The 12,204-nt window shown below is 41.7% G+C and overlaps 1 protein-coding gene across 2 annotated transcripts; it reads left to right on the plus strand.

Annotated features, from left to right (window-relative positions):
* The first annotated feature begins 8,445 nt into the window (after positions 1-8,445).
* On the plus strand, positions 8,446-11,854 carry sypl2b (synaptophysin-like 2b). Of its 2 annotated transcripts, none has more exons than XM_030733504.1 (6): positions 8,446-8,640; positions 8,789-8,862; positions 9,519-9,637; positions 9,735-9,930; positions 10,327-10,515; positions 10,631-11,854. In XM_030733504.1, exons 2-6 carry the CDS (start codon positions 8,791-8,793, stop codon positions 10,742-10,744), a joined length of 690 nt encoding a protein of 229 aa, XP_030589364.1. In that variant the 5' UTR covers positions 8,446-8,640; positions 8,789-8,790; the 3' UTR covers positions 10,745-11,854. The 2 variants fall into 2 exon arrangements, with proteins under 2 accessions (XP_030589364.1, XP_030589363.1); XM_030733503.1 differs by having other exon boundaries at positions 8,449-8,640; positions 8,785-8,862.
* The last annotated feature ends 350 nt before the right edge of the window (positions 11,855-12,204 follow it).

The following is a 12,204-nucleotide window of genomic DNA, read 5'->3' on the forward strand; positions in this document are numbered from 1 at the left end:
TGGAGCCTCTTTCCCCTTTTATCTGATATTATTCCTATTTCCCAAATAATAATAATAATACTTGGTCCATGTAAGCAAACACTCTAATCACCTGTGAAAATGTAACTGGGAAAGGACCAATCCAAATTAAAATTTGTCCTGATGTAGGATGGTTTTTATGGAAGGTAATGGGGGAAATCCCAGATTACTTGAAAAGAAAACTTTATTAAATACTGTAAGGTATTTAAATAATGTGTCTGCTATCCATTCTCAGTTCTCAGATTCACTTTTGAGATAGCAGACTTTCAGCGTCATCAGAGCTGTCAGAATCAGTGGTAGATTAACATTGCTATCATGTAATCTTAAAAAGAACTAGATGTTTTTGTATAGCCTGACACCCTCTCAATTAGATTTATAAATTCTGTTTATTGCACTGAGTCATATTGTACTGATTAGATTTGTGCATGTGATAGGACAGTGGGTTATAACTTTCCCATGACTACTAGTCATGTGTTTAAAAATAAATTTACTCTTAGCTGCAATAGGCCTGCCTGGATATACAAAATTCCAAACCAGTAACTGTGGCCATGTTATGACTGTATGATGTTTTAAGCTTTACTTCTTCAATAAACCTTTGTGATGGATGAAATGAATGTCTTCTCACATGAATCTAAATGGATGGACCAGATCAGAATTCATGCTATTTGAGGATTGTCATGTGGTGTGGTACAAACCAGTCCAACAACTCTGCAAGCAGCAAAAATGTTGACATTGCATTACAGCACAAAATAAAAAACCTGTTGAACAAGTTTCAGTGACCTTAATTTCCCTGAATTCTTGAAGTTGTAGCAACAATTTAGCTACACCTAAATGTTCCCTGGGTCATCAAGGATATCCTACAAGTTTTGTTTATGTGAGGGTCTGTTCCTTTATTCCAGATACATTCAGGAAACCAAACAATCAGATCTGTAGAGCAGGATTCCTCCACAAAGGGGCCTTACAATGGACCTGAAGTCCCTCCCCCTTCCTACTCAGCTAATAAAAGGTGGGAACAAAGCGGTCTTATTCATTCAAGATGTGCCCTGCAAAAATGACCTGTGCTTTTCTACAAGAACCAGAATCTTCCAGCCCTGCTGTACATTGTGCTGAGGAACATTAGTCAAATTAAGCGATGGCACAGTGTACTTTCATTTGCCTGTGCACCAAACCCATAAACAGGCATTTTCATTCACTCAAGCTGTGGGAATGGAGAGTCTGTGTGTGAATGAGTTCAACCCACACTGATGAGAGTCATAGGAACCACATGTCTTGCTTTCTGTTGAAAAGGATCAATTCAATAATGCTTATCTAACATCTGCAGAAATCTCAATATCTTGTTATTTTGCAACCATTTAACATATAGCAGTTTTTTATGAAGTCAGAGATCACTGGAAAAAATACATTCTGCTGTCATTAAAGTGAATTAACCTGTTTAGTGGACGGTTTAGAGACAACTGTAATTAGTGTCTGAATAATTGTTTGAAATAAAGGTAAGAAGCATGAAAAAACATGAAATACCACACCCAGATTAATAGTGGCCCTGGAGTTTCTTTTAAAAAAGACTTGGATCAGGAAGAATCTGTTCTCACACCCACACCCCGTGCATGTGCATGTACAGTGTTCAACAAATTTATTAGGTCACCACCAAATGTAAGGTTTATGCCACTTTACAGTTACTTACTTTCATGCCTGAAGAGAAAAGAACTCTTTGTAACTTTGGCATAATTAAAGCACTCTTTGGTTATGCCAGATTTTATTGTGGGATATGCACCATATATCCACAGTATAAACCAGTATAAACTAAAATAAGTATGGTCCCCACTAAAATAAAGAGAATCATAAGTAGGGAAGTAAGGAAGAATATTTTTTTTTTTTTTTTTTTTTTTTAAGCCTGTCATGTCTGGTAGATCTTGCAAGCAGAACTGTGATCTGAATGCGTTGTTGTGCCAAACATATTTGCTATTTCAAGATGAGCTCTATAGGTTCTCAATAGGCTCTTCTTGTTGTTGTTTTAACCCTTTATTTTATTTATCTGAGTTATTTTTCCACATACTATGTAACAGCCAGAGCTGACAGGCTGAAGAAGAGGAAAATAAAGAGAAGAAAAAGGGAGAGAGAAAGGGAGCAAAAAAAAAAAAAAAAAAAAAAAAAAAAAAAAAAAAGGGGAAAGAGCACAAGTCTATTAATCAGATACTTCATCACTTTAACATATAAAAAATACTATCAATACTTGCAAAATAAATTTGTGTGTGAAAAACAAAACTAACAAAGCATGTTACGCACACCAACAATTTTGTTGAGTTGTGATTGAGTGGGCGTTTGTGTCTGTGTCATGTTTGTGTCTGTGTCATGGAACGTACTTACCAATGAGGGCAAAACGCTGCAGCTCCACCCATCAGAAGCCAGAGGCAGGTACGGAAAGCCCCCGGAACCCCAGGCCACCAGCAGCCCACCAAGAGCCAGGAAGACCCCCGGCCACTCAGTCCAAAGACAACCGCACACCTACCCCAGCAGACGGGAGAGGGTGGTCTCAGACGGAGCCCCCCCAGTCGAGGAGCGAGGGCTCCAGGGAACCCAAGGCGATGAGAAGCCAGCCCCCCCCCAGCGGCCAGCCCCCTGCACTGGCCGGCGGCAGGGCTCCCGGGCCCACGGCACCCAAGGACCGCCCGACCCTCCACAGAGCCCCCCCCCACGCCGAAGAAGCCAACGCAGCCCCGCACCGCACCCCCAAGGGGGGCAGGCCAGTACCCACGCCAGAACACCCAGCCCCACCCAGGAACCCCGAGGCACCCCCATCCCAGGGGGGTAGGGGGGAGGAGGCAACCAGCAAGGAGTGGCCAGGAGGCAAGGCACAAGGCCCAGACCCAGGTCCAGCCATACATACAAACACACCCAGACACCCGTGTACACATTTATACACAGATACTCATACATGCCCATACATACTTACCCACACACAGATATGCCATACATACACATTCACTCACCCACCCATACTCACGGAGACGGTGACAAATACACAAAGACACACATTCATCCATAGCTACCCACCCTCTGAAGGCGGGGCAAGTGGAAACCACCCCAGGGCCAACAGCGACCCCAGGACGCCACCAGCCCGGTCCCCAAGGAACCACCCGACCCCTACCCCGGGCGAGACGCAAGAAATCGGGGTGTAAGGTGACCCATCCACCCCTCCTCCTCCCCAACTTGTAGGTCTATGTGTTAATGTTTGTGAGTGAATGAGGTGTATAGGGTGCAGTTAAAATTGAGGGGACAGTTATGCCACAAGCGCCAACTGTTGGTCGTCAGCGCTTGCCCACACTGCCCCCCCAAAACCCTCCATGTCTAAAGTGCAAATAAAATTTGGAGACAGACAGTGACGAGGATCCGAGTGGGGCCACCTCAGCGGCCCATCTCATCAACCTCTGAGTAACATGCCTGCCCCAAAGGTCCTATGTGTATCAGGGTGTAAGTGTGTATGTGTTGTGAGTTATAATGACTAAAGTGCAATTAAAACGGAGAGGCAAGTGGTGGTGCAGCTCTCCACGTGGCCTCTCCATCCTACATCTGTGAGTGATGTGTATTCTGTGTGTGTGTGTGTGTGTGTGTGTGTGTGTATGGGGAGGGGGAGGGGGGGGGGGGGGGGGGGGCATATGACCAGGAAAAATCCTGGAAGAAGAGAGCCAGCTGGCCGCTGGCTCAATAGGCACCCCGACCTCCCACACCCCAGCACAGGGCAGGGGGAGGTGAGCCCGGGGCCGCGGTGACAGCATCCCGGAGCACTGCAGCACCCGAGGTTGGCGCCCTCGCCCCCACCGCAGAGGGCGGCCCGCTCCTCCTAGATGCCCATTCACTCAACAATAGACACAAACAGGCGACAGGACATACTGGCCTGGGCATGGAAATGCAGTGCCCAGTCCCCCCCAACCACCCCACCGCGGCCCCATCCCCCACCCCACCCCCCTGCAATGCAGGCACCCCAGGGCCCCAAAGCGTAGACCGGACATCCCGACGTCAGGCCAACCCACCCCACCCGGCGGCGCGGCCGGGACAGCAGAGGCCCCCCCCGCGCCGGGGGGGGCCCACCGGGAGCCGGCGTGGCCCCAGTGCCGGGGCCCCAGACCCCAGCCCCCAAGCCATACAGGGAAGACCAGCCAACCGACCGAGGGCCGGCACCACCCCCCCCAAGCACCCCGCCCACACCCCAGGACCGAAGGCAGCACCATCCAAGCCCCCACCACCATCAACCAGGACAGGCACACAGACATCACCAGAAGGTCGCCCCAGGACCCCAGCCTCAGGAGGCTACCAGCTACCCAGGCCCCCGGAGTCCCCCCCCACCCCCCCACAAAGCACATCAGGAGCAGAGCCCGCAGCCCACCACCCCCACTAAGTAATGGAGCTGAGCAGTGGGAACCAAAGAGAGTCAAATTCCTCCAATTTGTTTTTAGAAGAAGCAGACATTCTCTCTAAACTAACATGATCTACTAATAAATTTCTGTACTGAGTAATACATAGTTTATTTTTGTCTTCCAGTTCATGAGGATCATCTTCTTAGCGATGCACAAGGCAGTAAGAACTATGTGTGATATATTTAACTCCATAATTAATTCACTGACATCACCTAAGATGCATAGTCTGGGGGAAGTTGGGATATGACAGCTAAACCATGTGGATAGATCTTCACAAATCCTCTGCCAAAATCTCTGAACTGGTACACAAGACCACAGAGCGTGTAGATGATTATCCTCTGAATTGCTTGTACAGTGGGTGCATATGTTTGAGTGTGTAAGGCCCATTTGGAACATCCTTTGTCCAGTGTAGTATGTTCTATGGAGAATCTTATATTGTACAAGTTGTATTTGGGGTCTTTTAGTCATTTTGAAGATATTTAAACATATTTCTGTCCATAAATTTTGATCCAGGTTGACAGAAAGATCACGCTCCCATTTTGCAATTGGGAGGGAAACTGAATCATCAGTTTTTATTAATAATTTATATAATTTGATAACAATTTTGGGGTACAGAGGTTAAGAAATTCTGTTACCCAAGTAGGCATTTCTAGATTCAATTGATTAAGGTTAAATCTTCCCTGTAGGACGGACTTAACTTGTTGATATTCCAGAAATCTACCGTTGCCAATTCTATATTTTGATATAAGTTCTTGGAACGTGATAAAATTTCCATCTTGGATAATATGTTCTAAGTTATTTATACCCTTATCACGCCATAACGGAAAATTCAGCATTTTCTTTTTCTGACAAATATCTGGATTGTTCCAAATGGGTGTTAGTTTACAGGGGATGAGTGAAGACTTAGTTATCTTTAAAAATTCCCACCAGGCTGTCAGAGAGGTATTTATACTAAGGACTTTATAGCAGTTATGATGTTTAATACTGGAACTAATGAAAGGTAAATCTGAGATTTTTATTTTTCCACAAAACGCCTGTTCTAGATCCAGCCATGGGTTGTCTAATGAATTGGATTTGATCCACTTTGAAATATACTGCAATCTACTGCTTAAGAAATAGTAATAAAAGTTTGGTAATTCTAGACCTCCACTGTGTTTTGGCTTTTGTAAAGTTTTAAGCTTATTCTTGACGGTTTTGTTTTTTCCATAAAAATTTTGAGATGTTTGAATCTAGTGACTTGAACCAAGGAATAGAAGGTTTATTAGGGATCAATGAAAATAGATAATTAATTTTTGGTAAAACCATCATTTTAATGGCAGCAACTCTCCCCATGAGTGATATAGGTAAACTGTTCCAACGTGTGAGATCATCCTCTATTGTTTTTAATAAGGGGATATGATTTAATCGTACCAAGTCTGAGAGCCTGGCGGAAAAATTTATGCCTAAATATCTAATATTTCCTGACTTTAGTGGGGTCCTAGAGGTTCTCTGGAAATTACAATTCAGAGGCAAAACTGTTGATTTACTCCAATTGATAGAGTAATCAGATATAGATGAGAACTTATCTATCAGTGTGATAGTCTTCAAAAGAGAGCCTTGTGAATTCCCAAGGAAAAGTAATACATCATCAGCATAAAGGCTAAGTTTATGGTCCATATTTTCAGTTTGAATCCCTTTAATATTTGCATTTTGACGGATTGCTGCTGCTAGCGGCTCAATGAAAATTACAAAAAGAGAGGGAGAGAGTGGGCAGCCCTGCCTAGTGCCCCTCTGCAGACTGAAACTTTGTGAAATGAGATCATTTGTCCTAACACGCGCATTCGGAGAGTTGTGTAGTGTTCTGATCCAGTTTATAAAGGATGAACCAAATCCAAATTTTTGCAGAACTGCTAGTAAGAATTTCCAATTTACCCGATCAAATGCCTTCTCTGCATCTAAAGACACGATTGTCGTCTCTAATTTGTTAATAGAACAATAGTCTATTATATTTATCAGTCGACGTGTATTATTGGCTGAGTGCCGACCCTTGATAAAGCCTGTTTGATCTGGATGTACAATAAATGGAGTAATACTTTCTAATCTTTTGGCAAGGGCTTTGCAAATTATTTTAAGATCTACATTAATGAGAGAGATTGGCCTGTAGCTGGATGGGAGTGTGGGGTCTTTGCCTGGTTTAAGAAGCAGGCTAATGTTAGCAGAGTTTAAGGTTGGAGATAAGATGTGGTCATTCTGAATCTGAGTTACCATTCTGAAAAAAATGGGAGCTAGCTCAGACCAAAATTCTTTATAAAACTCGGCTGGAAAACCATCTGGGCCTGGGGCTTTATTATTTGGGAGATGCTGTAGGGCTTCACTAAGTTCAGACAATGAAAGAGGTAAATCCAGAGCTGCAGCCTGGCTGTCAGTAAGGAAGAATATTTAATAATGCATGAGCCCATATTCTGTACCTTCTTGTCACAAATTCCTTTGAGAAAATAATAAAATTAGTAAAATGATCATATATGCAACTAACTAATCTGTATGTGAATCTGGGCTTTTGGAGCTGTTGAGTGTCATAGGTGTCTGCTCAGTCCAGTAATCCATTCTGATGTAGTACACATCAAAATCTGGGATTTTATTGACATTATTTTTTCCACAAGGAAACAAACAGACAGGAAAAATGCAGCCGAGTCACATCAGAGCTTGTGAGAGTAATGCACCAGTATAGCAATTAAGGTTCTGTAGCAAACTAGGTAGATACTGTACCTATAATAAAAAAATGTTATTTGAAATTGCAGCAAGTAGACATAGAAATAAATCAGTCATTTTAAAAAGGGGGTCATATTCTTAAAGTTGCGGGGAATGTGGTCATTGCTTGCAGTGTTAAGCGGTCCCTCCTTAAGTCAAGAAAAGAAAATGTAGCACAGCACACATATTACTTCCTGGGTTTTGGTCATCATGTGCAATAAACACTGCACAGCGCCATCAGATGATTCATTTATAGGAGTCACCGTGACAATCTAACTTATTTGCTGAACATGTTGACACATGTAAAAGAACTTGACTCCAGTTTTTCAGAAGAATTAAATACATTTGAACACAGTGGACACACATACAGGCCTACAGCTCATACTGCATACACACAGAATACATCTGGCTTAACAAGCATGTGAAGCTAAATAAATATGAGCAAACTTTAAGACATGATATAGAGAAGAAACAGGTGAGATTATTACCACGTACGCAGGCTCATGATGTATCAGGATTGATTAATGCTGCGTGTTACTTAAAGCTCACAGAAGTGAGTTAATCAATGAATCAGTCAATCTTTATTTCGAACATGAACATTAATACACATAAAAAAAATCAAGTCCACATGCAATCAGTGATTTTTTTTGTTCGAAAAGGAGTAGGAGGAAGCACATGCTTATTAATTCCTACCCTTAACACACACACACACATATGTGTGTGTGTATATATATATATATATATTATACACATATATATACATACACACATATACACATACATACACATACACACATATATACATACATACATACATACACACACACATATGCATATACACATACATACATACATATATACACATATACATACACACATATATATACATATACATATATATACATACACACATCCATATAGATACACACACCTACATGTGTACATACATACACCTAATTACACATACATACACATAGTTAGTGTGTATTGAGAATACTAGTTCACATGAAAACTATAAAGGGTAACTTATCAAATGGGGAGACAACACAGTGTATTTAGTCATGTAGCCTATATATTTATGTACACTCTGCGAATAGCACCTTTACTTTTGGCACTTGGACACTCAGTGTCTTTAGGCCGACTAGTAACATTTCATTTTACATGTTTGATGCTTTCTTAAAAAGCCCTGAAAAACTCTTCCTTAACGTGCAGTTTAACCTACTAAATCAGATGCAGGCCTGGTGGCGTAAAAAGGCATGCAAAAATGAGTTGGCATTTTCTCTCCACTTTAAGCGCTCTGTAAAGCAGCGCCCCCCTTCGTCGGTGATCACATGTTGTCAGCTGCAAATCGGCCGAAGTTGTTGAAAAGTTTTGACAAGACCAAGAAGCTTCGAAACAGCTGCAAAGGGACCGGGAAGGCGACTGATAATCGCTACTAAACTCTGATTTTCAGTCCGGAGAAACGACGGAATCCACCGCGCAGGTAAAGCCGCTAGCAGGAAGAGTTTGACGGTTAATGGCGTATATCTGATGAATGGACACTTTTGAGCAAACACACCTATTTACGCACGACCTCCTCGGCAGTGTAATACCGTCTTTCTCGTGTTGTGTTTTTATTTTCACTTAGAAAGTGATGACTTCGGGATTCAATCTCGACTTGGGACCCCTAAAAGAGCCTTTGGCATTCATCCGTTTGCTAGAATGGGTAAGTTGTTTCATATCTTTCTTTTTTCGCCTTCTTGTTTGCCATATGGCCTGTATGGCGGGGTGTAGGAAGTCGGTCCGTGGCTGCAAAAACCTTATAACTTGATTGGATTGTTTGTCTTGTGACCCACAGCACGAGAAGCCATCCAGCTCATCATTTTAGCGGTAGCACTGTTACAAATTTGGTATGCTGTTGCACACAAGTCGAGATACCTTCCTATAACGGGCCTTTATATGATGGCTCAAACCGAAAACTAATGTGGGGCACGGTGCTCGATCTGATACACCCTAAAAGCTTTATAGGCTCCGATTAGCATGTATGATCACATTAAAAAAACATGATATTTTCTATGTGCAGGTTGGTAATCGTCTGTGCCCTTCCAGCTATTGGATAAAGCATTCTGACTGTGGCTATATTGTATGATTTTTTTTTCACTGGGTTTTTCTACTGTGTGCAGCTTTCACCCTGATATTTTTGTGTAAGACTTCCTGTCAAAAGTGAATTGCATAAAATCTAAAAGGAAGTGTGGGTACACGTCTGACGGTTTGTCCCAGAACATCCTCATTTGTATATTTATCCCCTTATCGTGTGTGTGTGTGTGTGTGTGTGTGTGTGTGTGTGTGTGTGTGTGTGTGTGTGTGTGTGTGTGGCTTCAGGTCTTCTCCATATTTGCCTTTGCAACAACCGGAGGTTACAGCGGCTCATCCAGCATCAATGTCCGGTGCAACGGAACTGACAATCAGGAAATACAAGCAAACTTCAACTACCCATTCAGGTTTCAAAACAAATAGTACCACACCTCAGAGTCCAGCTTACTGGAAAGCATGTTTCTTGAAGGACTGTCATAATTTCTGATGTTTGTGTGCACACAGGTTGATGGATCATCCCTATAAGGTCCCTAACTGTAATGGGTCTGACACTACTTACTACCTGACTGGAGACCACTCGTCCTCTGCGCAGTTTTTTGTCTGCATTGGTGTGTTTGCGTTCCTCTACAGCACTGCCACACTAATCCTCTATTTGGGCTACCAGCACTTGTACAGAGAATCTAGTCGTGGCCCCATTGTGGTAGGTTTGTCTGGATTCACTGTTTATATTTCTCTCTTGTTTTCTCTCTCTCTTTCTTGCTTAGCTAGGTCGTCCTCCAGATGGCTCATGGATCAAGGTGACATTACGCAGAGAGCATTTCAAAGTGAATTTTAAGCAAAGAAGTGTTTTGTGATTGGAATGATTCACTTTATTCGCACAGGTGGGGGTGTGTGGGTGGGTGTGTGGGGGTTTACAAAATGTTCACTCCAAGTTGGAGTGTTTAACAGACACGTGTAAATGAAAAACTGGGAAGGGTGTGGTTTCCAAGCAGCTAAGGGACATCGTGTGCTCTTCAATGCTGAAAAATTTTCCAGTTTCCACTGTGGTCTGTTTGTAGGTTTTGTACTGATACATTTTTTTTTGCTGCTCAATAAGGACCTGTTGATGACCGCGGCGTTCGCCTTCCTGTGGTTGGTATCAGCTTCTGCTTGGGGTAAAGGCTTGTCTGATGTCAAGAGTGCTACCAGTCCTCTGTTCATTGTGACTCTTAGCAATTGTGATGCTAACCTACGCAAGTGCGCTGCGGGGGCTTTCCCTCATGTTGGTCGACTGAATGCGTCTGTGGTAAGTTTTATGCAAATTTATTATTATTTTTTTTTAAAGTAATCAACTTTAAATAAATAATGATCTTTAAAAAAAATACGCACACTCAGGTTTGATCTCTTTTATTCTTTGGCAGATATTTGGTTTTCTGAACCTCATCCTGTGGGGAGGCAACTGCTGGTTTATTTACAAGGAAACACCTTTTCACAAATCAACCAACCAGCCTGCAAATGTGGAAGGGGGGAACTAGACCACTGCAAACACAGCCACTTCATTTCTAAATCGTCTAACATGTAGTATTGCTACATTAATACTTTTGATAATAACTCCAAAAGCAAGATACTGTTCAAAGGTTTGGCAAACGTGTTTAAAACTGACTGCTTTTTTTTTTTTTTTTTTTTTTTTTTTTTTTGCAGTATTAATTTTAGATCTCAGTTTTATTTCAAACACATTTAACAAGGTTCACACAGGAATTTGTATTTTTGAACATTTTTATATCTATGCATCAAATATGAAGTGTTGTATTTCGTAACCATACGTTCTGTAATCAGAAACTTTGTTTAAGACTCAGGGCTGTTGAGTGTATGAATTAAGATATACTTTAAGTGCATTGATTCTTACCACAAACGTGGACACAAATTTCAGCCCAATTTGAATTCAAAAGGCCTGAAAATGTGGAGTTATGCCAAGTTAATTTTATGTAATAGCCAGTGTGAGATTGTCTCAAGTGGAGCCATTTCGTTTAATCGATTTTGTGTCATGTTACGCCTCATCATCTCTTTATGCCAGGATCATTTTACTTGTTTAAACCGACACCGAATAATTTGGTGAATGTGGTGCTTCTATCCATCAAGAGCATGCCCACTCTTATTACTTATTTGGTATATTTAGGTATTTTCTCCAATAGGATATTCATTTTTCTTTTTCTACAACTTTCTAAACCAAGGAGTCTGTTTAAATTGAGGAGTTTGTAATAAAATGACACGGTCCAATACACTATTTGAATAATATTGGTATGCTTGCTATATAACTTTAGCTGCTTGTTGGTTCTATTAATTTTTTTTTTTTTTTTTGTTAAACAACTGGCTAATCTCATATCTGTTTTCAGTAAATGTATCTTTCTTTTGCAAGGCTTCTACCTCTTCTTTTTTATAAGGGAATGCAAGCCATTTGTTTTCATTTCCATCACCGTTATGGTTTCCTACTTTTTGTGGACTTGCTTGATTCCCAGTTTCTAGCTTTATCCATCACTGTGTTGTTAGAAATGCTATGGAGGAGACTTGAGTCTGTGGTAGAGTACAGAAAGAAGTTGTGTGGAAATTGTATGAAATGCTACGCTTGATTAAAAGAAAGAACTGCATTTGTTGTCAGATCTGTTTTTACGCTGGGGTGTTTGAGTGGCTGGGCATATTGCATAACATGTTTGTCAGACGGGTGCACCAGAGTTCATGTGTTACACACACACTGAGCATTACAAATTGACTGTAATCCGTCATCCCATACTTAAAGTTTTTTGGGCTTTGTAGAGTTGATGTCTGACCTTTGCTGACCTTCATCATAACAGCCTAAGTTTTTATACCTACTCAAAACTGTTAGTGAAGACATTCTGCAGCTTCAGTCAGTTGTTGAATATTTTTTTTAAACACAAAACACGCAGTGTACATATGTTTAATTCCGTTTATTGTAATAGCTTTGTGGCTTGTATGGTTG

The sequence above is a fragment of the Archocentrus centrarchus genome, chromosome 7 (genome assembly GCF_007364275.1).
Source record: "Archocentrus centrarchus isolate MPI-CPG fArcCen1 chromosome 7, fArcCen1, whole genome shotgun sequence".
Lineage (NCBI taxonomy): Eukaryota > Metazoa > Chordata > Actinopteri > Cichliformes > Cichlidae > Archocentrus > Archocentrus centrarchus.

Coding starts and splice junctions, on each gene's coding strand:
- sypl2b (XM_030733504.1), top strand. CDS start 8,791: ATGACTTCGGGATTCAATCTCGACTTGGGACCCCTAAAAGAGCCTTTG. Junction 9,638..9,734: donor AACTTCAACTACCCATTCAG/GTTTCAAAACAA, acceptor GTGTGCACACAG/GTTGATGGATCATCCCTATA. Junction 10,516..10,630: donor GTCGACTGAATGCGTCTGTG/GTAAGTTTTATG, acceptor ATTCTTTGGCAG/ATATTTGGTTTTCTGAACCT.